Source organism: Terrapene carolina, unplaced genomic scaffold (assembly GCF_002925995.2).
Source record: "Terrapene carolina triunguis isolate 2854851 unplaced genomic scaffold, T_m_triunguis-2.0 Scaffold195, whole genome shotgun sequence".
NCBI classification, from domain to species: Eukaryota; Metazoa; Chordata; order Testudines; family Emydidae; genus Terrapene; species Terrapene triunguis.
Genome location: NW_020664546.1, coordinates 1,519,415 through 1,546,468, shown reverse-complemented (window position 1 = coordinate 1,546,468; position 27,054 = coordinate 1,519,415). Strand labels below are relative to the sequence as shown.

General features: G+C 47.4%; 1 protein-coding gene across 4 annotated transcripts in view; it reads right to left on the bottom strand.

Moving 5' to 3' along the window:
• IPO9 (importin 9) overlaps positions 1 to 27,054 on the bottom strand; it is a 195,336-nt gene that overhangs the window by 71,408 nt on the left and 96,874 nt on the right. For all 4 annotated transcript variants that reach the window (XM_024192875.2, XM_024192880.2, XM_024192896.1 and 1 more), the window contains 3 exons: positions 23,697 to 23,795; positions 23,401 to 23,507; positions 12,016 to 12,155 (listed from right to left, as the gene is read on the bottom strand). In XM_024192875.2, coding sequence (XP_024048643.1) covers positions 12,016 to 12,155; positions 23,401 to 23,507; positions 23,697 to 23,795 — 346 coding nt within the window. The remainder of the gene's footprint in view (positions 1 to 12,015; positions 12,156 to 23,400; positions 23,508 to 23,696; positions 23,796 to 27,054) is intronic.

The following is a 27,054-nucleotide window of genomic DNA, read 5'->3' as shown; positions in this document are numbered from 1 at the left end:
ACAACAAATGAGGAAACAACAAGGGGGTCATCCATTTTGGATCTGGTTTTGACCAACAGGGATGAATTCGCTGCGAACGCAAAGGTGGTCGGCAATTTGGGAAGAAGTGATCGTGATCCAATAGAATTCAAGATCCTAAGGAAAGGAGGACATGAGAACAGCAAAACTAATCTACTACAGTTTGTCAGTTTGACCGTATACTTGATTGTTTGAAAAGTGTGAATTGGGAGTGCTCTGTTCCAGGTGGGCCTTGAGTGGGCCTGATTGTTATAAAAAGGCAACCAGTTGCGAACCAGCTGAGCGGCGAACAGAGGGAGTTTGACTGGGAGTTCGCCTGGGGAGAGCCCACAGAGGCTTTCATCTTGCAGGCTTCTCTGAGTAGTTACTGCAACAGCTGAGAAAGCTCTTAGACTTTGTCTGTACAAAGTGCAAGCTGGTCTCCATATTGGAAGAGAAGGTTCAAGGTCTGGAGAAACAAGCATCAACCCTGCATTGCATAAGAGAAAATGAAGATTTCCTGGACAGACATCAGAATATGCTTCTACGGGCACAACATTCTGAAGATTCAGTGCAGGCTGCGCAGCGGCGACACAAGGACGGTGAAGAAAATTGGTAGCATGTGACCACCAGAAGAAGAAAGAGGAGCATCCATGTACCAGCAATGGAGATATAGCTGAGCAACTGTTTTTATGTTTTCTCCACAGATTCTAATGCGCAGAGTGGACTACATGATACATCTGAGGGAAGGGAGCAGAAGGAGACTCCACTGATTGGAAAGCATGAGATGCACTGACCTAGAGATGGGGGTTCCACGACCACCGCTCCCAAGAGAAGGAGGTGGGTGGTGGAGGTCAGGGACTCCCTCCTCAGGGAGTCATCTACCTGCCGTCCCGACCGGGAAAAACGAGAAGTGTTCTGCTTGCCAGGAGCTAGGATTCACGATGTGACAGAGAGACTGCCGAGACTCATCAAGCCCTCGGATCGCTACCCCTTCCTGCTTCTCCACGTGGGCACCAATGATACTGCCAAGAATGACCTTGAGCAGATCACTGCAGACTACGTGGCTCTGGTAAGAAGGATAAAGCAGTTTGAGGCGCAAGTGGTGTTCTCATCCATCCTCCCTGTGGACGGAAAAGGCCCAGATAGAGACCGTCAAATAGTGGAAGTCAACGAATGGCTACGCGGGTGGTGTCGGAGAGAAGGCTTTGGATTCTTTGACCATGGGATGGTGTTCCAAGAAGGAGGATTGCTAGGCAGAGACGGGCTCCACCTAACGAAGAGAGGGAAGAGCATCTTCGCAGGCAGGCTGGTTAACCTAGTGAGGAGGACTTTAAATTAGGTTCACCGGGGGAAGGAGACCAAAGTCTGGGCGAAGTGGGATACCAGGAGGAAGCACGAGCAGGAGAGCGCAAGAGGGGAGGACTCCTGTCTCATACTGAGAAAGCAGAACGGTCAGCGAGTTATCTTAAGTGCCTATACACAAATGCAAGATGCCTGGGAAACAAGCAGGGAGAACTGGAAGTCCTGGCACAGTCAAGGAATTATGATGTGATTGGAATAACAGAGACTTGGTGGGATAACTCACATGACTGGAGTACTGTCATGGATGGATATAAACTGTTCAGGAAGGACAGGTAGGGCAGAAAAGGTGCGGGAGTTGCACTGTATGTTAGAGAGCACTATGACTGCTCAGAGCTCCGGTATGAAATGGCAGAAAAACCTGAGTCTCTCTGGATTAAAGTTTAGAAGTGTGAGTAACAAGGGTGATGTCATGGTGGGAGTCTGTTATAGACCACCAGACCAGGGGTTGAGGTGGACGAGGCTTTCTTCAGGCAACTAACAGAAGTTACTAGATCACAGGCACTGGTTCTCATGGGGGATGTCAATCACCCCAATATCTGCTGGGAGAGCAATACAGCGAACAGACAATCCAGGAAGTTTTTGGAAAGTGTAGGGGACAATTTCCTGGTGCAATTGCTGGAGGAACCAGCTAGGGGCAGAGCTCTTCTAGACCTGCTGCTCACAAACCGGGAAGAATTAGTGGAGGAAGCAAAAGTGGATGGGAACCTGGGAGGCAGTGACCATGAGATGGTCGTGTTCAGGATCCTGAAAGGAGAGCAGCAGAATACGGACCCTGGACTTCAGAAAAGCAGACTGTGACTCCCTCAGGGAACTGATGGGCAGGATCCCCTGGGAGAATAACATGAGGGGGAAAGGAGTCCAGGAGAGCTGGCTGTATTTTAAAGAATCCTTATGGAGGTTGCAGGAACAAACCATCCTGATGTGTAGAAAGAATAGTAAATATGGCAAGCGACCAGCTTGGCTTAACAGTGAAATCCTTGCTGATCTTAAACACAAAAAAGCTTACAAGAAGTGGAAGATTGGACAAATGACCAGGGAGGAGTATAAAAATATTGCTCAGGCATTCAGAAGTGAAATCAGGAAGGCCAAATCACAACTGGAGTTGCAGCTAGCAAGGGATGTTAAGAGTAACAAGAAGGGTTTCTTCAGGTATGTTAGCAACAAGGTGGTGGTCAAGAAAAGTGTGGGCCCCTTACTGAATGGGGAAGGCAGCCTAGGGACAGAGGAAAAAGCTAATGTACTCAATGCTTTTTTTGCCTCTGTCTTCACAAACAAGGTCAGCTACCAGAGTACTGCACTGGGCAGCACAGTATGGGGAGGAGGTGACCAGCCCTCTGTGGAGAAAGAAGTGGTTCAGGACTATTTAGGAAAGCTGGACGAGCACAAGTCCATGGGGCCGGATTCACTGCATCTGAGGGTGCTAAAGGAGTTGGCAGATGTGATTGCAGAGCCAATGGCCATTATCTTTGAAAACTCCTGGTGATCGGGGGAGGTCCCGGATGACTGGAAAAAGGCTAATGTAGTGCCCATCTTTAAAAAAGGGAAGGAGGAGGATCTGGGGAACTACAGGCCAGTCAGCCTCACCTCAGTCCCTGGAAAAATCATGGAGCAGGTCCTCAAGGAATCAATTTTGAAGCACTTAGAGGAAAGTGATCAGGAACAGTCAGCATGGATTCACCAAGGGTAAGTCATACCTGACTAACCTAATTGTCTTCTATGATGAGATAACTGGCTCTGTGGATGAGGGGATAGCAGTGGACGTGATATGGTCTCCCACAGTATTCCTGCCAGCAAGTTGAAGAAGTATCGGCTGGATGGACTATAAGGGGGATAGAAAGCTGGCTAAATCGTCGGGCTCAACGGGTAGTGATCAATAGCTCCATGTCTAGTCGGCAGCCGGTATCAAGCGGAGTGCCCCAAGGGTCGGTCCTGGAGCCGGTTTTGTTCAATATCTTCATTAATGATCTGGAGGATGGCGTGGATTGCACCCTCAGAAAATTTGCAGATGACACTAAACTGGGCGGAGTGGTAGATACGCTGGAGGGTAGGGATAGGATACAGAGGGACCTAGACAAATTAGAGGATTGGGCCAAAAGAAATCTGATGAGGTTCAACAACGACAAGTGCAGAGTCCTGCACTTAGGACGGAAGAATCCCATGCACTGCTACAGACTAGGGACCGAGTGGCTAGGCAGCAGTTCTGCAGAAAAGGACCTAGGGGTTACAGTGGATGAGAAGCTGGATATGAGTCAGCAGTGTGCCCTTGTTGCCAAGAAGGCCAACGGCATATGGGGCTGTATTAGTAGGAGCATTGCCAGCAGATCGAGGGAAGTGATTATTCCCCTCTATTCGGCACTGGTGAGGCAACACCTGGAGTATTGTGTACAGTTTTCGTCCCCTCACTACAGAAGGAATGTGGACAAATTGGAGAGAGTCCAGCGGAGGGCAACAAAAATGATTAGGGGGCTGGGGCACATAACTTACAAGGAGAGGCTGAGGGAAATGGGCTTATTTAGTCTGCAGAAGAGAAGAGTGAGGGGGGATTTGATTGCAGCCTTCAACTACCTGAAGGGGGGTTCTAAAGAGGATGGAGCTTGGCTGTTTTCAGTGGTGACAGAAGAAGGAGCAATGGTCTCAAGTTACAGTGTGGGAGGTCTTGGTTGGATATTAGCAAACAGTATTTCACTAGGAGGGTGGTGAAGCACTGGAATGGGTTACCTAGGGAGGTGGTGGAATCTCCATCCATAGAGGTTTTAAGGCCTGGCTTGACAAAGCCCTTGCTGGGATGATTTAGTTGGTATTGGTCCTGCTTTGAGCAGGGGATTGGACTAGATGACCTCCTGAGGTTTCTTCCAACCCTAATATTCTAGGATTCCATGATTCTAAATACAGAATGCAGGAAAACTGGCTTGACAGCAGCAGTGCTGAGAAGGATCTGAGAGTTGTGGTGGATCACAACCTCAACATGAGTCAACAATGCAATGCTGTTGCAAAAAAAAGCAAATGTAATTTTAGAGTGCATTAACAGAGGCATAGCATGCAAGTCACAGGAGATGACAGTACCACTCTACTCAGCGCTGGTTAGGCCTCAGCTGGAGGACTGTGTCCAATTTTGGTCACCACTGTATAGAAATCATGTAGAGAAACTGGAAAAGGATGCAGAGGAGAGCGACAAAGAGGATCAAAGGGATGGAACGCAAGCCATATGAGGAAAGGCTGAAGGAACTAGGTATGTTTAATTTGGAAAAGAGGAGATTACAGGGGGATATGATAATGGTCTTCAAATACTTGAAAAGCCGCCATAAAAAAAGATGGAGAAAAATTGTTCTCTCTTTCCACAGAGGACAAGAGGCAATAGGTTCAAACTACACAGGGGTCAGCAACCTTTCAAAAGTGGTGTGCCGGGTCTTCATTTATTCACTCTAATTTAAGGTTTTGCGTGCCAGTAATACATTTTAACGTTTTTAGAAGGTCTCTTTCTGTAAGTCTATAATATATAACTAAACTATTGTTGTATGTAAAGTAAATAAGGTTTTTAAAATGTTTAAGATGCTTCTTTTAAAATTAAATTAAAATGCAGAGCCCCCCTGACTAGTGGCCAGGACCCAGGCAGTGAGAGTGCCGCTGAAAATCAACTCGCGTGCCGCCTTCGGCACGTGTGCCATAGGCTGCCTACCCCTGAACTACAGCATAACAGATTTAGATTAAATCTCAGGGAAAACTTCCTAGCTGTAAGAGCAGTAGAATAATGGAACAAACTGCCTAGGGAAGTCGTGGAATCTCCTTTACTTGAGGTTTTCAAAAAGAGGCTGGATTGCCATCTGTCTTGGATGATTTAGACACAACAAATCCTGCACCTTGGCAGCAGATTAGACTACAGGACCCATGCGGACTCTTCTAACCCTATGATTCTATGAAGTTCCCTCTCCTCACTGAAGAGAAGAGGCTTCCTGATAAATACCAGTAAGCAAACTGATTGATTTATGTGGAACTTGGAAATTACCTTACAGATGAATTTCAGGTGGAGGCAAAGGATGTCTTCTCTTATGAAATGTAACGTATGGTGCGTCGGCCTGAGGACTGCCCTCCAAGGCTGACGAACCATACCTCCAAGGCCTACATAACAATAACCAGGAAAGTGACCTTCATAGACAGCTGGGACATTGAGCTGTGACCAGCAGTTCAAAAGGTGGCCTGGAAAGTGCTGAAAGTATGAGATTGAGAACCCACTGCGCCTTTGGCTTCACTACTGGTGGGGAGTTCTAGTCAAACAGTTTAGGAGTGTGGTTGTGACAGAGTAAAAATAGAATACCCATCTACCGGAGGTGGAATACACTGATTGCTTCTAGGTGGACCAGAAGTGAGCTAATAGAAAGACCTGATATCTTGAGTGTGAGAAGATAGTCTAAAATTACAGAAATATCTACTAGCTCTGATAACTGGTCCTGTTCTGCCCAGGTACAGAAAAACCTCCATTTGGCTAGAAAACATTTTCGGGTAGAATCTTTCCTGCTGTGATTAAGCATATTTTGAATGGCCTCCAATCACAAATGCTGTAGACTTGCTGGCCATTTAAATACCAAGTTGTGAGATGAAAGTCCAGGTTGGGATCAATGTTCCCTCTAATTTATTACATCCATGTGTGGAATGAATTTTGTTATGTGTACCAATATGAAGGCGATGTTATAGAATTATAGAATATCAGGGTTGGAAGGGACCTCAGGAGGTCATCTAGTCCAACCCCTGCTCAAAGCAGGACCAATCCCCAGACAGATTTTTGCCCCAGATCCCTAAATGGCCCCCTCAAGGACTGAACTTGCAACCCTGGGTTTAGCAGGCCAATGCTCAAACCCAGGGCAAGCTCCAGGGCTTTGGCCGCCTCTACCACCCAAAAAGAAAAAAAAAAAAAAAAAGCCGCGATCGCGATCTGGGGCGGCAATTCGGCGGAAGGTCCTTCGCTCCGAGCCGGAGTGAGGGATCGTCCGCCGAATTGCCGCCAAATAGCTGGACGTGCCGCCCCTCTCCAGAGTGGCCGCCCCAAGCACCTGCTTGACAAGCTGGTGCCTGGAGCCGGCCCTGCTCAAACCACTGAGCTATCCCTCCCCCCATGTGTGTGGCGGAGGTGGGGCCGAGGGGTTTCAGGGTGTGGGAGGGGGCTCAGGGCCATGAGCAAACATAGGTTGGAATTTCTAATCCTACCATTCTCCTGAGTTAGCAGATCTGGGGAGGACTGAATGCTAATGAGTTGGCAGTCACTACATTCTAGATGAAGCCCTGAGATAAATGGGGATTATCACTAAAATATTCATGCTGTGGGATCTGTTTCTATTAGTAGTATTGTCAGTGCTGGTGGAAAGAAGCTCTGGCTCGCGGATGGACTAGGCTAATAAAACACAAACACACAGCTACAACTGCAAGGGTAAAACTAATGCAGGCAGAAAACCAAACAGCAGAGTGAGGGCTATCAAGTTTATTATATTTATGAGGGAGACAGATGTACCTAGAGGAGACTTTCAGGAATAGAATAGAGCGGTCCCACCCCCCAGTCCGACAGCTGTTAAGGATAATGAAAGTTTCAAGGAAGGAGAACATCAAGCTGGAGTGGAGGGAAACAATCCCATAGTTGGAACCCTCCTTCCAGATGATGTCATTGTATCCTCTTGCACTGAGGATAACCTCCCGGAGGAAAAAACTCCAATTACTAGAAAGAGTAAGGTAATTCTAATGGGGGATTCGATTATTAGAAATATGTGTCAGGAATGTGTACACTCGCTCCGAGGTCCAAGGGGAAGTGAGCAACAGACATACTGAGAGTCTCTGAGTGAGGCTAGAAAGGGAAAAGAACAGTAGTGATGTTAGGGTGGGGGTCTATTATAGACACCAAATCAGGAAGAGGAAGTGCATGAGTCATTGTGCAAGCTGGTAACAAGATTAGTTAACACACATGGGCTAGTATTAATGGGGGTGTGATGTACCCCTGGGGTACAACGTAGACTGTGGGAACCTAGACTGCTGAGTCCCCTTAAACTCTTCATCCTAGGCTGTCTCTCACAATGCTATGCTAGTGACAAGCAGCAAACTTCTCCAGCTATCAGGTTGCTGTGATCACTCATCCATCAACAGGTGGAGAGACACACCCAGCTGAGTTGCATGAATGGTCTCTAAGCCACTGATGAATTATACCCAGGGAGACTCCAGCCAATTTCCCCCAGCCTTGAACCCCAGTGATGTACTATCTTCCACTGCTCAAGACATTCTCTTGAACAAGGTAAGCTCATTAATTAGCTAGCCACTTTATCAAAGGATACTGGACATGCATCTGAGCAGATTCCCCAAGCACTTGATGACTGAAAGAACCACATAGTAAATGGCCTGCTGAGCACGAAGTTTGCAGATCTCATGAGACATCAAGACAGACTTATGTGCAGAGTGCTAGGAAGGAACGGTGGTCATGGTATATGCAGGTCCCAGCGACAGAAGGAAAGCTAGGGGAAAGGTCCTGAAGGCAAATTTAGGCTGCTAGATAAGAGATTAAAGGACCTCCATGACAGAATTCTTTGAAATGCTTCAGTTCTACGCACAGTGCCAGAAAGGCAGGGACTCAATGCGTGGATGAGACAATGGTGTAAGGAGGAGAGGTTTAGGTTTATTAGGAACTGGTGAACCTTTTGGGAAGTGAGGACCATATATAGGAAGGCCCTGAATCTCAGCATTAGTCTCATCAAACCAATCTTGGTGATGGCGGGTGACATAGGCAACGTCCTGTGGAAGCCAGGTGTTTACCTGCATCTGCCAAGGATCGAAGGGAAGGAGCCTGTGCTCTGGGTCTCCTGCTGCACTTGCCAGCAAAACTCAACACAATATAAAAACTGCAGGTCATCCCAAGGTTTTTATTTGGATTTTTTGTTTGCATTTTCTTGATTGCTAACTTGTGAAATATGGTAAAAAAAATTCTATAACAGTCAAGACAATAAGATGGTTAGACATTTGGAGGCAGCAAAGAAGACAGGGACATGGAATCATAGACACCCCCCTCCCCCCATAACCTTGGATATTAAGGAATGAAGAGGGAAAGCTTGAGGCCACAGGGCCTTGTGCACTGCAACTAGCCTGTAAATAAGGCAGGTTGCTTCATACTAACCAGGAGCGTAAAGTCAGTAGATCAAACTCTGAATGCTCACAAGGAACAGATCAACAGAGTAAAAAGGGAAAAGTCACTTTTCAGAATAGCAGCACACTTGAAATGTGATCTGCATGGAAGGGAAGAATTCTTCCTAACCACAGCCCCACACAAAAGTTTCCCTTCCCAGCATGACTGATGTTCTGAATCAGACTAACTGAAAAGCAAAATTTCCCTAAAAAATACTTAAAGAATGCACCCCAGGAAGTCCAGAGCTGTTGGAGGCCCACATAGACCAGGAATTCTCCCTTTCTGTTTTGCCCCAGATTTGAGGGGTATGTACACCCCAGAATGTGATCAAGCTAATTGCAACCATATTATGTGTATTCAGCCACCATGAATTAATAAAATAGAACACCACATAGTATAGAGTTAATTTGAAAGCAGGATTTTAGAGGCAAGGTCAAAAGTAACTGGCAGTTTCTGCTAATCAGAATGGGAGGAGGGGAAAGAAAAGTCAACAACAGACTGAAAACCTTGGGTGACAAGAACTTTGAATTTGTGCACCTTTGATATAGAAGTATTATAATTAAGATTGTTAGGAATGTTTGTTGATAAGTATCAGAGGGGTAGCCGTGTTAGTCTGGATCTGTAAAAAGCAACAGAGAGTCCTGTGGCACCTTTAAGACTAACAGATGTGTTGAAGCATAAGCTTCACATCTGTTGGGGTACGTCTATACTTACCTCCGGGTTCGGCGGTAAGCAATCGATCTTCTGGGATCGATTTATCGCGTCTTGTCTAGACGCGATAAATCGATCCCGGAAGTACTCGCCGTCGACACCGGTACTCCTGCTCCGCGAGAGGAGTACACGGAGTCGACAGGGGAGCCTGCCTGCCGCGTGTGGACCCGTGGTAAGTACCTTGTAGTTCGAACTAAGATACTTCGACTTCAGCTACGTTATTCACGTAGCTGAAGTTGCGTATCTTAGTTCGAACTGGGGGGTTAGTGTGGACCAGCCCTTAGTCTTAAAGGTGCCACAGGACTCTCTGTTGCTTCTGTTGATAAGTAGTTTATTGAAAGTTGGGAAAAGTGATGATTTAGTAGGGGTCATTATGACCTATATGTTTGCAGAGGTTAGTTATAAAAGACTAGCTAATAGAGTCTATTTTGGAGCAGTCCTCTGAAGCCAGCTTGAGAGATGTATTTCCTGACACCTTTTCTCCCCAGCGGGTAAGCAACTGGCCACTCTTAATTACTGAATACTATTCCAGATTTTAGGAAAGTATCTGGGATGGTCTACCTATTGCTTATGTCTGTGTGCTTAAATCTAATAAACTGCAGTTTTAGATAAAAGATTAATGCAAGTCAGCGTGCTCTATCAGACGGAATTGCTGTGTTCCCATTGATTTATTCCTGACACCACCTGGAGTGAAATAGTTAAGTTACCACTGTGGTGCGTTCTTAAGACCCTGGGTAACACCTGGATCACAACCCCTTCCCTTCCTGCAGTAGCCCTGGAAGTAGATAGGATCTCCACAGTGTCATGTTGATTAAAGAGGGATGTAAAGAGTATGAATTGTATTGTTTTGTTCGAAAACAGCAAAATCCAATATTTGTAAAAAAAAAAGGGAAAAACTGATAGGCAAAGAACATTTCTGGAAAAGAAACAAGGAGAAAAACAGTTAGAAACACTACAGTAGCTGGTAGGGAGTTTCAGACTTTGTTGCTGAATTAAACAAAATTGAACTTGAAAGCAGAAAGTCCGAAGAGTCTGTCTCCATCCACTATTCTGGGCATCTAAAGCCATGTCTACACCCAGAACTAATTGACAACAGTAAAACCAGAGCCAGAACTGGTAGTACTATTTTAGTAAATTATTCAGTGCAGAGAAAACTTCAATGCCGAACCGGGCTGCCCCCATTGGCCCAGTGCGGGGTTGGTACACGCCATCTCACAATTGTCAGGTTTTCCTGCTAATACAGGGAGTTGCAGCAAGGTGGGCTCCAGTCCCCTGGCAGAGCCACATAAACAAATAGTCTGTGGCCCCTGGGCTGGGACTGATTTAGTTGGGGATTGGTCCTGCTTTGAGAAGGGGTTGGACTAGATGTCCTCCTGAGGTCCCTTCCAACCCTGATATTCTATGTCACCCACAACTGGAGTCCTGGCCCCCTTGGACAAGACAGAACAACGATCAGTCTGTAGCCGCTGGGTGGGGCAAAACAAACAAACAGTCTATGGCCCCTAAGCCTCCTGGCTGGGGCAGGTAGTAGCAATTGGGGGAATCAGCCCCCTGGGCAGAGCAAAACGGCAATCAGTCTATTACCCCTGGGTGGGGCAAAACAAACAGTCTATAACCCCTACGATTCTGGGTGGGACGTAGAGCAGATGAGCAGTCATGCCTGGTGGCCTGTGGGAGTAGTAGGGGAACCCGGCCCTGCCCTCTCCACTGGGTTCCAACCCAGGTCCCTATGAAGCCAGGGAACTCCCCGCTAGGTGTTGGGCATCAGTTTCCATCACCTTCCCTGGGTCACTTCCTACCACAAGCTGCATCCTGGGCACCTCCTCAGCTGGCAGCAGCTTGGCTTCCCCGGCTGTCTCCATAGTCAGCAAGTCACCTGCAGCGTGGTCCGGGTCCTTGGGCTCTACCACTGGAGTGTCACAGGCACCTCTGCAGAAACCTGCAGTACATGTCCTTTCTCCTCCATAGCCAGCCCTGACTGAGCTGGGCTGCCTCTTTTTATCTGGCTCTTCCATCTGGAGCATGCGCAGCAGGGGAAAGGGGGCATGGCCTTCTGGGCTCACAGTAATTGATCCATCACCATTGACCCAATGAAGGATTGGTACACCCCGTAACAGTGAAATCATCACTATTGCTTATCTAGTCTCTCAAAGAGCTCACTTCTCCAATGAGAGCCTGGCATATTTAACACAACACACACTTCAAATTAAGTAGGTCAAAATTACAGATTAACTTGTTTTCTTAAACATGAATCGCTTGCAGTTCATTTTAACAGTTCTTTACGCCTCCTTGGGAAAGTTAAGATGGGAAAGTGAGCAGATCCCTGCATAGTACATAATCAGCTCCAACACAGCCATGACCATTATTGGTTTGAACGGAGACCAAAACAGATTAATTTAAAACTAGATGTTACAGCACCCCTGGGATTATTTTAAAGTATTCAAAGGATGCTACTGACTTTTCTGACTCCTTGTGAGCTCCCCAAGATAGTTTCCCTTCCACCCTCAGAGGATCCTACAAGTTCAGAGCCATCCACTTACACAAGAAGTCTCAATTGAAAGTAGACTGGCTTACATTAAGTTTACATTGCGTGTGGAAGGGCATACAAATACGATGCCCCTTTACCTGTGTAGTTTCCCCCAAATATTTCTGTGCAATAGTATTCCACCTTGTCAACCATATCAGTTCCCTCTATATACACTGAGCACCTATATTTGGAAATGTTTTTCAATGGTTCTGGGCTACCAGATGCTCAGCAATTACCACTACTCAAAGCATTTTTGCTGACATACCTGACAGGTTGAGATCTGCAAGAACAACATTTGTCAGGAATCCATGCATATCGAAATGAATTCTACCATTCTTCACACTGTCTGTAATAACAGATTTCACAGAGCCCAGTGCCAACATACAAGCTTCATGTATCTTCCACCTACAAAAGAATTCAGACGTCATTAGTTTTCCCACATTCATTCTGAAATTTATATTTATTTTTATATATATTAATATATATACACACACACACACACACACGTATAGTATGTGTATATATATATATATATATATATAAAAACCACACGCGCGCGCACACACGCGCACAGAGGAAATGATGAAAGTACCATCAAGGTTTTTTTATCTTAAGCGCCTTCCATCAGCTCACTCCTCTCCAAACAAAAATCTGACCCACTTTACCCTAGTCCCACTTAGATCTTGAACTTCTGACCTAGAATGTCTTTTCAATTTTATATACCAACCATAAAACTTAAAGAAACTGATATGGGACTAACATGCTAACTAACTAGTCGACATGCCAATAGATTTACTGTTCACATAGCATATGATCACATCTCAGCCATAAATTATGGTTAAGATAGGAAGTTGTCTTCTACGTTTAACCTTAACTATGTCCTTGTATTGGTAGCTACAGAATTTTTGTACAGAATTTTAACCTTAAATTACAGAGCTATTCCCGCAACTAATTATTATTTAAACAAAATTTTAGTATGGAAATTTCATTCATACAGGGCCGGCTCCAGGCACCAGGCACCCAAGCTGGTGCTTGGGGCGGCACCTGGAGGGGGGCGGCGGCGCGGCGCTCTGGCCGCCGGGGGGGGGGGGGGGGGGGAGCCGAGCCCAGCCCCCGGCTGGGGCTCGCCGCCCTCCTCCCAGGGCTCCGGCCGCCCTCCCCCCGGCCGCCGGGGGGAGAGCGGAGCCCTCACCGGGGCTCGCTGCCCTCCCCCCGGGGCTCCGGCCGCCCCCCGCGGGGGGCGGCCAGAGGCTTTTTCGCCTGGGGCGGCGAAAAAGCCAGAGCCGGCCCTGCATTCATAGATTATAAAGCCTGTTCATCTCATCTGACTTCCTGGTCAGAATCGTAGGACTAGAGGGATCTCAAGTGGTCATCTAGTCCAATCCCCTGCACTCATGGCAGGACTAAGTATTATATAGACCATCCCTGATAAGTGTTTGTCTAACCTGCTCTTAAAAATCTTCAATGATGGAGATTCCACAACTTCCCTAGGCAATTTATTCCAGTGCTTAACCATCCTAACAGTTAGGAAGTTTTTCCTAATGTCCAGCCTAAATCGACCTCGCTGCAATTTAAGCCCATTGCTTCTTGTACTATCCTCAGAGGTTAAGGAGAACAATTTTTCTCCCTCCTCTTTGTAACAACCTTTTATGTAGTTGAAAACTTATGTCCCCGCTCAGTCTTCTCTTCTCCAGATTAACCCAATTTTTTTCAATCTTCCCTATTAGGTCATGTTTTCTAGACCTTTAATAATTTTTGTTGCTCTTCTCTGGACTTTTTCCAATTTCTCCACATCATTCCTGAAATGTGGTACCCAGAATTGGACACAATACTCCAGCTGAGGCCTAACCAGTGCGGAATAGAGCAGAAGAATTACTTCTCATGTCTTGCTTACAATACTCCTCCTAACACATCCCAGAATGACGTTAGCTTTTTTTTTTTTTTTTTGCACCAGCGTTACACTGTTGACTCATATTTAGCTTGTGATCCACTATGACCCCCAGGATCCCTTTCTGCAGTACTACTTCCTAGGCCGTCATTTCTCATTTTGTATGTGGGCAAAAAACGGTTACCTACCTCTCATAACTGTTATTCTTCCAGATGTGTTGCTCATGTCCATTCCAATTAGGTGTGCTCGCGCCACGTGCATGGCAGCTGGAAGGTTTTTCCCCTAGCAGCACCCGTTGGGTTGGTTCAGGCACCCCCTGGAGTCACGCCTCCATGGCACCAAATATGGCACCGACCCACCGCCACTTCAGTTCCTTCTTGACGGCCATGCTCTGACGGAAGGGTAGGCGGGTGGGTATTGGAATGGACATGAGCAATACATCTCGAAGAACAGTTACGAAAGGGAGATAACTTTTTTCTTCTTCGAGTGATTGCTCATATCGATTCCATTTAGGTGATTACCAAGCTGAAATTTGGAGGCGGGGTCGGGCTCAAAGGTTCGCTGATTGAAGCACCGCTATGCCAAAGGCGGCATCATCTCTAGCCTGCTGAGTAATGGTGTAATGCGAGATAAAGGTGTGGACTGAGGACCGTGTCTCAGCCCTGCAAATTTCCTGGGTTGGAACCTCGGCCAGGAACTTTGCTGACTACACCTGTGCCCTTGTGGAATGCACTGTCAGCACAGGGGCAGGTATTTTTGCCAGACTGTAGCACGCTTAGATACAGGAAGTAATCCATGATGAGATTCTATGGGAGGAGACTGGAAGGTCCTTCATTCTGTCTTCTACTGTGATGAATAGCTTAATAGATTTTTGAAAAGGCTTCGTCCGTTTGATATAGAAGGCTAACGTCAGGCAAACGTCCAACAAATTAAGTTTTTCCTCCCTGCTACTTTGCGTGCGGCTTGGGATAGAACACTGGAAGAAAAATATCCTGATTAACATGAAACTGGGAGACAACTTTAGGGAGAAAGGGCGGATGCAACCGAAGTTGAACCTTGTCCTTATAGAAACACTGTGTACGGAAGGCTCAGATGTTAGGGCCTTAAGCTCAGACACCCTCCTAGCAGAAGTTATTGCTAACAGGAATGCCACTTTATATGAGAGATAGACCAGAGAACATGTTGCAAGCGGTTCAAAGGGTGGCCCCATCAGTCTGGAAAGAACCAGGTTAAGGTCCTAGGCTGGGATCGGCTGTTGTACGTCAAGGTATAGCCTGTCAAGACCTTTAAGAAAACAACCAACTATCAGGTTGGTAAACACCGACCAGCCTCCCACGCCTGGATGGAAGGAGGGAATGGCAGCCAAGTGGAATTTTATTGACGACATAGAAAGCCCTTGCTGCTTTAGGTGCAGGAGGTAGTCCAATATCACGGGTATTGACGAGAGTGTAGGAAATGGGAGATATTGCGAAGACCAAATTGTGAATCTTTTCCATTTTCCTAGTGGACGGTTTCCTACTGCTAAGGAGGACTTCCCTAACTGGGCCTGAACAAGCCAGCTCCATTGGGTTTAGCCATGGAGCTTCCACGCTGTGAGGTGAAGAGATACAGGTGATGGAGGCGGCAGTGATCCTGAGTTATCAGGTCTGGGAGCAGTAGTAAGGTAATCAGGTTTTCCCCTGACATTTCCAGGACAGACATGTACCAGTGCTCACAGGGTCAGGCTGGAGCTGTCAATATCACCAAAGGTTCGTCCCTTCAAACTTTGAGTAGCACCTTGTGAACATGTGGTATGGGTGGAAACGCATACAGGAGGTGATCCTTCCAAGGAAGGAGAAACGCATCCGTGATGGAGCCTGGGCTGTGACTCAGGAAGGTGCAGAACTGCAGGCACTTCCTGTTACGTTGCGTGGCGAACAAGTCTATCTGGGGAATTCCCCACTGCTGGAAGATGGTGTTCACGACATCCGGGCGGATGGACCACTCGTGGCAGTGAAAGGATCTGCTGAGATAGTCCACCAACTTGTTCTGAATGCTGGGGAGATAAAATGCCTCCAGGTGTATTGAGTGAGCTATGCAAAAGTCCCACAGTTTGAGGGTTTCTTGGCACAGGGGAGAGGAGCGTGCTCCCCCTTCTGTTTATGTAAAATATTGCTGTTGCATTGTCTGTCATGACTGATATCCATCTCCCCTCCAAGTGAACCTGGAATGTCTGGCATACCAGACAGACTGCCCTCAGCTCTCTGATGTTGATATGAAGTAAGAGCTCCGCTTGGGACCAGAGGTCCTGAGCTCCCCTAGGTGCGCTCCGCAACCCATTGCTGACACCTCTGTCACCAGTGAAAGGGATGGCTGAGGTCTGGAGAAGGGAATACCTGCACAAATCGCTTATGGGTTGAGCCACCATAGGAGAGTCTCGAGAACCAGCCGGGGTAGAGTGGCAACCATGTCTAGACCGTCCCAAATTGGTCAACACACCAAGGTTATCCACGCCTGAAGAGGTCTGGCATGCTGTACTGTGACAGGTCGCCCCCCTCCAGTACACCTAATGTACCAGGGTACCACTGAGCCTGCCTGTTCCACTAGCCTGGGCTCCCTTACACTGTCCTTCTGAGCCAGGCCCTCAAGCCTCCTCCAGCACACACACAGGTAGGGACACACCTAGCTGCAGAAAGAAACAGACATTGAAATCAGCTCTGCATGGGAAGACTCAGCTAGGGAATTGCCCAGCACTGAAGTGCACACCCCCTCTGTCTCAAGTTGCAGTGGGGGAGGTCTAGGTTGGATATTAGGAAACACTATTTCACTAGGAGGGTGGTGAAGCACTGGAATGCGTTACCTAGGGAGGTGGTGGAGTCTCCTTCCTTGGAGGTTTTTAAGGCCCGGCTTGACAAAGCCCTGGCTGGGATGATTTAGTTGGGAATTGGTCCTGCTTTGAGCAGGGGGTTGGACTAGATGACCTCCTGAGGTCCCTTCCAACCCTGATATTCTATGATTCTATGATTCTGGAGTGTAAACTCAAACTTGTATTGTCTTGCGCTCCACAGAGAACTGTACAGAATAAGCAAATAAAGTTCACTCTTCCTCAATGTGGAGGAAGATATGCATAGCTTTTTGCCTCCCCATTATGAATTCCACAAAATGGTTTCAGAGAAAATAAAAATAAGTTTATTAACTACAAAAGATAGATTTTAAGTGAGTATAAGGGTTATCAAACAGATCAAAGCAGATTACCCGGCAAATGAAACAAACACACAAGCTAAGCTTAATACTAAAGAAATTGGTTACAAGTAGTAATTTCTCACCCTAAATGTTGTATAAGAGAGAATGCAGTGTTTCTTGAAGGCAAGCTGCTCTTGCTTGCAGCTTAAAACTCCAGGTATTTCTTTCACAGGCTAGACACCGTCCCAGCCTGGGCTCAGCTCTTTCCCCTTCCCCCATCCCTCTTTGTCTTTGTTTCTTGGATATTACCAGCAGTCATCCTGGCGGGGATTCAGTGAAGAACGACCTTGATTAAGTCACTCTCTGGCCTTAAATGGGTTTTACATATGGCAGAAAGCCTTTGTTTTCCAATGTGGCTCCCCCATCCCCCTCAGTGGAAAAATACTGGCATTCTATTATGGAGTCCAGTACCAGGTGACTTTGATCACAGGACTCTGCAGCGTCAAAGCAGCCATGAGTCAGAGGCTATTTGTAGCATCCCAGGACGGTGGGAGATTACCATGCTCAAAGACCTATTGTTTTTCCTAATGGGCCATTCAGACTGATTGCATTCTGTCGGGTGTGCATTCCCCAGGAGCAAACACTGTTGTAGTACAGATGTATAGTCAATATTCCTAACTTTAGATACAAAAATAATACATGCATACAAATAGGATAATCATATTCAGGAAATCATAACCTTTCTAATGATATCTCACAAGACCCATTTTGCATAAAATACATCTTAGAGATGCTATAATCATATAACAATATTTCTATGAAGAATATGGGGTGTAGTGTCACATGTATTACTCCATGTGGCCAATGAGCTTTAGACAATTCCTTGCTTTGGTGATAGGGAACTGCCTGAAACCTTGTATGAAGTCGCACAGGGTATGGAATTGCAGCTTTGGGAGATATGCTCTTGCCTGTGTTGAGTCCAACACTGCCCTTATGAACTCCATCCGCTGAACAGGGGACAGGGTTGACTTCTATACGTTCAATAGAAGATGCGCCTCCACTTGAGCTTTGGAGCAACCCTTGACCAGCCAGTCATCCAGGTATGGGAACACCTGCACCTGGCGCTTGCGCAAGAAAGCAGCTACAACTGCCATGCACTTTGTAAATACTCAAGGTGCCCCAGACAAGACGAAAGGAAGGACTGTGAACTGATAGTGATTGTGGTTCACCACAAACCTGAGGTGCCTTCTGTGGGACAGCGTTATTGAAATATGAAAGTAAGCGTCCTTCAAATCGAGGGTGACATAATAGTCCCCCGGATTCAGGGAAGGGATAATGGAGGCCAAAGAGACCATGCGAAACTTCAGTTTTTTTATGAACTTGTTGAGGTCTAGGATGGACCTGAGGCCACCTTTGGCTTTCGATATTCAGAAATACCGGGAATAAAAATCCCTGCCCTTCAACTCCTGAGTTACCTCTTCCACCGCCCCCACACTTAGGAGCATGTGCACCTCCTACATGAGAAGCTGCTCGTGAGAGGGGTCCTGAAGAGGGAAGATGAAGAAGGGTGGAAGGGAGGGAGGGAGCTGAACTGGAAAGAGTATCCCCTTTCTACCGGGTGGAGCACCCAGAGATCTGATGTAATTCAGGCCCACGTAGGGTAGAAATGGGATAGTCGGCACAGGAAGATAGGGATGGATGGGTCCAGAGTTTGGACTGGTGTGTTGCCCTCGGGCGCACCTTCCAAAGGTCTGCTTTCGACCTGAGGACTGTTTCGCTTGCCCAGAGCCCTGAGCCCTCCTTCTATTATTTCTATTACGCCTCCTAGAGAAGTCTTGCCTGCTCTGAAGGTGGTAGAATTGAGAAGGGGCTGCAGTTTAAAATGCCTCCGATGCGTAGATGGAGTGTGAAGCCCCCCAGTAGAGTAAATTTTTCTCCCAAAGACATCCAGCTTTTTTGCATCACTGTTTCTGGGTGATGGGCCCTGGTGTGCTTGGGGGGCGGTGGTGTATAAAAATGTTCGAATCCCTTAGAGCAGAGGTGGGCAAACTAGAGCCTACGGGACCGTCCTGCTCAGCTCCCGAGCTCTGGCCCAGGAGGCTAGCCCCCGGCCCCTCCCCTGCTGTCCCCCCTTCCCCGCGACCTCAGCGTGCTCGCTCCGCCGCCGGCACAATGCTCTGGGTGGCAGGGCTCTGAGCTCCTGGGGCAGCGCAGAGCCTGGCCTGACCCGGTGCTCTATGCTGTGTGGTGGCGGCGGCGCGGCTGTAGCACCGCCAGCCAGCGGTGCTCCAGGCAGTGCGGTAGGGGGGCAGAAAGCAGGGGGGTGTTGGATAGAGGGCAGGCAAGTTCGGGGTGGTGGTCGGGGCCAGGGGTGTGGATAGGGGTCGGGGGGGGGAACAGGGGGTTGAATGGGGGCAGGGGTCCCGGGGGGTGGGGGGGACGCGCGTCAGGAATAAGAGGAGAGATTGGATGGGGCGGTGGGGGTCCAGGGACGGTCAGGGGACAGGGAGCGGGAGGGTGTGGATGGGGCAGGGATCCCAGAGGGGCCGTCAGGGAACGGGGGGGTTAGATGGGGCAGGAGTCCTGGGAGGATTGGGGGGGGGCAGATAGGAGGTGGGGGCCGGGCCACGACCCCCTCCCCTAACTGTCCCCCCATACAATTTACGAAACCTGATGCGGCCCTCAGGCCAAGAAGTTTGCCCACCCCTGCCTTAGAGGAAATGAAATAATTTCTCTAGGTTCTCTTCACTGTCGGTGGCAGGGGTCTACCAGTGTCTTGGTGGTCTCCTGTATAGTTTTTATGAGCGGGAGGGCAACCCGAGAGGGGCTCGAGGATGCCAGAATGTCCACCATGGGATCCAATGTCTCAGCAACCTCCTCGACCTGGATCCCCTGGTTCTGGGTAACCCTGCTCAGGAGCTGATGGAGGACCCTATTATCCTCTAGTGCAGGAGCCTGGGAGGTTCCAGCCACTGCCTCATCTGGTGAAGATCAGGACGAGGCTCTATCTGGGACCTGCACTTGTTCCTGACCCTCGGCACCGAGGGGATCGTGTGGTGCCGGGTCTTCTGGTATGGTGACTGGACCTGCGCTGAGGAGGATGGCGGAGGCGCGTGGGATACTGAAGCCACCGACACAAACCTCCTAGACTGGGGACCCCCGGCTTTGGTGGAATGCCCAGGGAGTCTAAAAAGGCCACTGCGTTGGAGCCTGCCATTGCACAGGCCACAGCATCGGGTGGAATTGCTGCCTCTCTCTGTGCCACCTCAATCATCTGTGCTCCGATCTAAGTTGGCTTCGCCTAGACCTAAAGGACTCAGACTCCAATTGGGAGGACTCACTGTAGGACCACCATGGGGGAGCAGTGCCGACCGGTGTGGCTCTCCTGCCCGTCCGCTGCTAGAAGATGCCAGTGACCGGCGCCATGGGGATGGCGACTGGTGCAGTACAATTGCTGGCTTGCCTCGGGACAGCACCGAAAGTCTCTCAGGTGCCCTGTCTCGCTAAGGTGGAGAAGGCAGTACCGTGAACGCAATGAGCTTTCTGGCAGCCTCAAAGGTCACTGGCGTAGATGGCAATTACAACACCTGCTCACGACCATCCCGGAGAGGGGAGTCTCAGGGGCCTGGACTCGACTGGTCCCTCGGTGGGGCAGGAGTCAATGGAGCCTGACTAGGCGGTGCTGCGCTTACGTGGCCCAACACGGGTCTCACTATGCCAGAGTCTTTCCGTGCCAGTCTGGACATGGGTTAGCGCCCTGTGTCAGGCATCATCTTTTTGTGGGGCACCAGAGACTGGGAACAGTGCCGCGCACTGCCCTGCATGGAGCCCCTGTGCGGAGAACTCTGTCGGTGCCGAGGGTCTCTATCTGAGTCCCTACTCGGTGCTGAAACTTCTCATGTCGACGCCAGAGCACTATGCACCGATGCCAAGGTGCTCGGCGTTCACTCGGCTAACCCTGAGTCCCAGTGGGGACTGAGGGCAGCTTCTATGAGGAGTATCTTCAACCACTGATCCCTCTTCCTTTTGGGTCCTGGGGTGAAATCCCCTGCAGATTCTATAACCGTCTTCTTGATGTGCTTCGCCCAGGCACTTTAAGCAGGAAGTGTGGGGGTCACTCCTAGGCATAGGTTTGCCACACGCAGCACAAGGTTTAAACCCTGGGGACCAAGGCATGCCCTGGTACTGGGGGGTGGACGGACAGGAGGGGGTACCCCCAGATGATATCTTATAAAAGACTAACTATATACTAACTACTAATTTAACTATTTACAGGAGAAGTCTGAAGACCGCTGAGAGGTTTGCTGAAGCAAGAGAGAATGAGCATTCCGGCTAAATGTGACAGGTGGTAAAAAGAAACTGAAGTGGCGGCAGGTTGGCAGGGCCATATATTTGGCACCAGGGAGGGAAAAACCTCTAGGGGAAAACCTTCTGGCTGCCATGCACACGGCGCGCACATACCTAATTGGAATCGACATGAGCAATCACTCGAAGAACTGATTGTTCCTTCCTTAATGGATTACTTTGCATTTGTCCTTATTGAAGTTCATTCCCTCAGACCATTTCTCCAGTTTGTCCAGATCATTTTGAATTTTAATCCTATCCACCAAAGCACTTGCAACCCCTCCCACCTTGGTACAGTCCACAAACTTTATACGCGCACTCTCTGTGCCATTATCTAAATCATTGATGAAGATATTGAACAGAACCAGACCCTCCTGTGGATAATACAGGCCTAAGTTTTTTAAATAATCCTAATAAGTGACAGGGAAGTGCATCAACTGCCAGTGAGCCTTATGAAGTTCTTAATGGCCTTCACAACACCAACCACCCCATCGGCTTCAGGAGATTTGCTGGGCCTCCCCCCACCCTCAGAATAGCAAGGGATCCCTCCCCCTCCCAAAGATCGAGTCCCCACTGTGAGCCATAGAAGGCTCACGCCCACCCCATTAACCTAAAGACACTCATTAAAAGCCTCCTGAACTGCATGAGCCTTAGGATGCTAGTGGGACTTTGCACACACCTCCTGCAAACCTTAGTGCATTCTTCAGGGGCCAGCCAAACCACTTCCCCTAGCAAGCCTCATTAAGGCAGTTTGCTCTCCAATGAACCCTGAGCGGGTTAGCATTGGGGCTGATTTTATTGTCACTCATTAGTATGGACCAAGCCTAATAAGGCTCCTAGGACCTTGGGAGTGGTTATGAGGAACCCCAACGAGCCTACGAAGTTTTGCAGGAAGTGAGGTTATTTCTCCTCTTAAGGCTCACTTATAAACCTCTTAATATCTGTAGGAGGGGTAGAATATCCTGCTGTACTGCCTCCCCATGTCCTCTTCTTCATTGTCTCCATGTTCTCACCCGCATATTCTCTTACTCTTTTGAACCCCATGCCCACACCACTCAAACACCCTCTTCTGATTTTCCTCTTAAGTCCATAAGAAATGAGCACCTGAGGAGGTCTGCAGGAATGGTGGTACTGAGGCTACCAGGGGGTTGGCAGGGCAGGGGCATTCCCACCCACCTTTAAAAGATTAATCCAACAAACAATGTTAATGCTCACACTACACTTGTTCTTATGTTAGGATACAGCAAAAATCAGAAGAATTCTCTGTGAGGAACTTATCAGCCATCTCCATGTGAGAACTCAAAATATAAACTTATCTTTCCCTTCATCATTTTTTTTAAATTTATAAATATAGTCTTGGGTGTTCTTGGCTTTTTTTTTTTTTTTTTTTAAATGACACTTAGGTTTTTAGGTTTTCAGTAGTTAGTTGGTGGCTTACTTTAAACTCAGAGCCAATGAGCTATTTGCACGTTACTATTTAAACTCCCAACTTTTAAAATTAGAATTTTGGACTTTCTGGACTAAGGCGAACCTACCTCAAACTCAGGCTTAATTTACCAATTTTAAGACAAACATTGTTTTGCTGTGGGGATGGGTGGGGAACCAGAGAGGGCAATATCAGGCTTTCCAGAGAAATTCAGCTGAAAATTTAATTATAGAATGGTTACTGCCCCTTTCTAATATCCACTAAAAAACAACACTGAGCTAACACTATCTACACAACACAGGATATTTATGTGACAATAAGTAGGTATCTATTAGACTGAGATGTCTTTTCTTCCCCTTTCCCCACCTAATACTGGCCATTGAAAACAATTCTAAATCGGATGCATTCATGAGGGGATAATGAAAAATCCACACACAAATAGAAACAAGAGGGGATATCTGAATTCAGCAGCATGAAGCCAATGAAGAAGTCCACCCAAATTTATTTTTTATAACTCATCTGGAATTGTTGTAACCAGAAAAAGAATTTTAATTGAAAACAATTTCAGGGCTGAAGTGCTGGCAACTGCTAGTTTATTCTAGGGAGAGCAGAGAACACTACTGCTATATGTAACTGTAGATATCTTTACATGGGTCAGGAATTTTTTTTCACATTTTTGATTCTAACACACAAAACCCACAAGCTCTTATTTTACCCCAGTTGCATCACCAGAAAGAAATTACAATTAATTTGCATTATGTGCCTAATGCTGTGAGATAGCCCACCACTTATTCCATTATCATTGCTATCCAGATTGCCTGTCTCCTTACCAATGCTCAGCACCACTGTTTTTAGCCTGCTCAGCTTCCTGTAAGTGTCTCGTAGCTGCTGCAGCCAAAGCAGTTGCACTCTCATTCTGGAAATCAGCAGCTACAGCCTGGGTAAAAGAAATAATGACTGTCACTCTGTTTCTTTGTACAGGTGCATTTTAAACACTCTTTTTGCAGCTGTTATACTTCAAACTAGCCGGTACAAACTGTATGTAAGGGACAGAAGCAATTTTTGTAACAATCAAGTTGTAATGCAATACCATTTGGGTCCTTTAGACACAGAACACATTTCTTACCAGCAACAAGTCCTGTGCAGCAATCCTTACTGTATAGGAAAAAGTGTCGTCATCTTCATCCTCCACAAATTGCTGTGGATTTGTAGTCCAGACTTTTATCTGAAACAAAAGCAGGGGGAAAAATCATAATAGTTCAGTATCATCTGGATGACCTTGAACACTGGAGTGACAAATGGAATAAAATTCAGTAGTACCAAGTGCAGAGTCATGCATTTAGGGTCTAATAAGAATTTCTGTTACAAGCTGGGGCTCATTAGGTGTAAGCAACAGAGACCTGGGAGCGTGGGATGATCACAGGATGACTATGAGCCACCAGTTGATGTGGCCATGAAAAAGGCGAACACGATCCTATGATGTATTAGGTGAGGCATTTCCAATGGGGATAGAGAAATATTAATGCCATTGTACAAGGCATTAGTAGGACCTAATTTGGAATACTGTGTACAGTTCTCATCACCTATGCTCAAGAAAGATTAAACTATACTGGAACAGCTGCAGAGAAGAGCTACTTGTCTGATAAGGAGAATGGACAGCCTATCTTAAGAGGGGAGATTGAAAGAGTTTAGCTTGTTTAGTCTAGCAAAACAAAGACTGGAAGGAGATATGATTGTTCTATAAACACATTAGGGAGTAAACACCAGGAAGGGTGAAGAACTATTGAAACTGAAGACAAGAACAAATGGATATAAACTGGCCATGAAGAAATTCAGGCTGGAAATTAGAAGGTTTCTAACCATCAGAGGGTGAAGTTCTGGAATAGCCCTCTAATAGGAGTCATGGGGGCAAAACACTTATTTAGCTTTGAGAGAGCTGGACAAATTTATGAGATGGAAACTTTTTTAAAGACACCATAACAGAGGCTCAACTTAAATGTATACCCCAAATTAAAAAACATAGTAAGAAAACCTAAAAAGAGCCACCACGACTAAACAAAGTAAAAGAAGCAGTGAGAGGCAAAAAGGCATCCTTTAAAAAGTTGAATCCTAATGAGGAAAATAGAAAGAAGCATAAACTCTGGCAAATGAAATGTAGGTCCCTCACCAAATGCTCTTAAGCAAACAGTCATGGGATAAGAGGGAAGGTTCTCTCATGGATTGGTAACTGGTTAAAAGATAGGAAACAAAGGATAGGAATAAATGGTCAGTTTTCAGAATGGAAAGAGGTAAATAGTGGTGTCCCCCAGGGGTCTGTACTGGGCCCAGTCCTATTTAACATATTCATAAATGATCTGGAAAACGGGGTAAACAGTGAGGTGGCAAAATTTGCAAATGATACAAAACTACTCAAAATAGTTAAATCCCAGGCAGACTGCGAAGAGCTACAAAAGGATCTCTCAAAACTGGGTGACTGGGCAACAAAATGGCAGATTGAATTCAATGTTGATAAATGCAAAGTAATGTACATTGGAAAACATAATCCCAACTATATTTTTATAAAATTATGGGGTATAAATTAGCTGTTACCACTCAAGAAAGATCTTGAAGTCATTGTGGATAGTTCTCTGAAAACATCCACTCAATGTGCAGCAGCAGTCAAAAAAGCAAACAATGTTGGGAATCATTGAGAAAGGGATAGATAAGACAGAAAATATCCATGGTATGCCCACATCTTGAATACTGCATGCAGATGTGGTTGCCCCATCTCTAAAAAGATATATTGGACTTGGAAAAGGTTTAGAAAAGGGCCACAAAAATGATTAGGGGTATGGAACGGCTGCCCTATGAGGAGAGATTAAGAAGACTGGGACTTTTCAGCTTGAAAAAGAGACGACTAAGGGGGGGAATATGATAGAGGTCTATAAAATCATGACTGGTGTGGAGAAAGTAAATAAGAGTGTTATTTACTCATTCTCATAACACAAAAAAAAACGGTTACTCACCTTCTCGTAACTGTTGTTCTTCGAGATGTGTTGTTCATGTCCATTCCAATACCCACCCTCCTACCCTTCTTTTGGAGTATCGGCAAGAAGGAACTGAGGGGGTGGAGGGTCGGCTGGCCCCTATATATAGCGCCATGAAGGCGCCACTCCAGGGGGCGCCGAAGCCGACCCTACGGACGCTGCTATAGTAAAATCTTCCGGCTGGCGTGCACACGGCGTGCACACACCTGCTTGGAATGGACATGAACAACACATCTCGAAGAACAACAGTTACGAGAAGGTAAGTAACCGTTTTTTCTTCGAGTGATTTTTCATGTCCATTCCAAGCAGGTGACTCACAAGCCCGAATCTAGGTGGTGGGGTCGGACGTTACTGCAGACTGGAGCACTGCGCGGCCAAAGGCAGCATCATCTCTGGCCTGGTGTGTGATGGTGTAGTGTGCCGTAAAGGTGTGGATTGAGGACCAGGTAGCCGCTCTACAAATTTCCTGCGCCGGGACCTGGGCCAGGAACGCAGCGGAAGAGGCCTGCACTCTTGTGGAGTGGGCCGTAATAGGCGGGGCTGGTATATTGGCCCGACTGTAGCACTCCCGGATGCAGGTTCTGATCCAAGCCAAAATTCGCTGTGACGTGACCGGGAGCCCTTTTATCCTGTCAGCCACAGCAACGAAAAGTTGGGTTGACTTCCTGAAGGACCTTGTCCTTTCGATATAGAAAGCGAGAGCCCTGCGAACGTCAAGGGAATGCAGCCTACGCTCCCTCGCAGAGGAGTGTGGTTTCGGATAAAAGACCCGGAGAAAAATGTCTTGACCCATGTGAAATGGGGAAACCACCTTAGGCAGGAACGCTGGGTGCGGCCTGAGTTGGACCTTGTCCTTGTGGAAGATGGTGTACGGGGGTTCAGATGTTAGAGCTCTAAGTTCTGACACCCTCCGGACTGATGTGATAGCCACCAAGAACGCGACCTTATATGAAAGATACAACAGCGAGCACGAAGCCAGCGGCTCGAAGGGGGGCCCTGTGAGGACGGACAGGACCAAACTGAGGTCCCAAGCAGGGACAGGTTGACAGATGTGTGGGAACAGCCTGTCAAGGCCCTTAAGGAACCGCGTAACGAGTGGGTTCACAAACACTGAGGTACCCCCCTCTCCCGGGTGGAACGCCGAGATTGCAGCAAGGTGTACTCAAACCGACGAGAGAGTCAGTCCCAGGTGTCTCAGATGCAGCAAATAGTCCAATATGAGGGGGACCGGGGTGAGCGAGGGAGCCCGGCCCCGTTGTGTGGCCCAGAGGGAGAAGCACTTCCACTTGGCCAAGTACGTGGTCCTTGTAGAGGGCTTCCTGCTACCCAGAAGGACCTGCCTGACCTGATGAGAGCATTGCAACTCCACCGGGTTTAGCCATGGAGCATCCAGGCTGTAAGGTGGAGCGACTCCAGGTTCGGGTGAAGCAGGCGACCGCGATCCTGTGTGATCAAGTC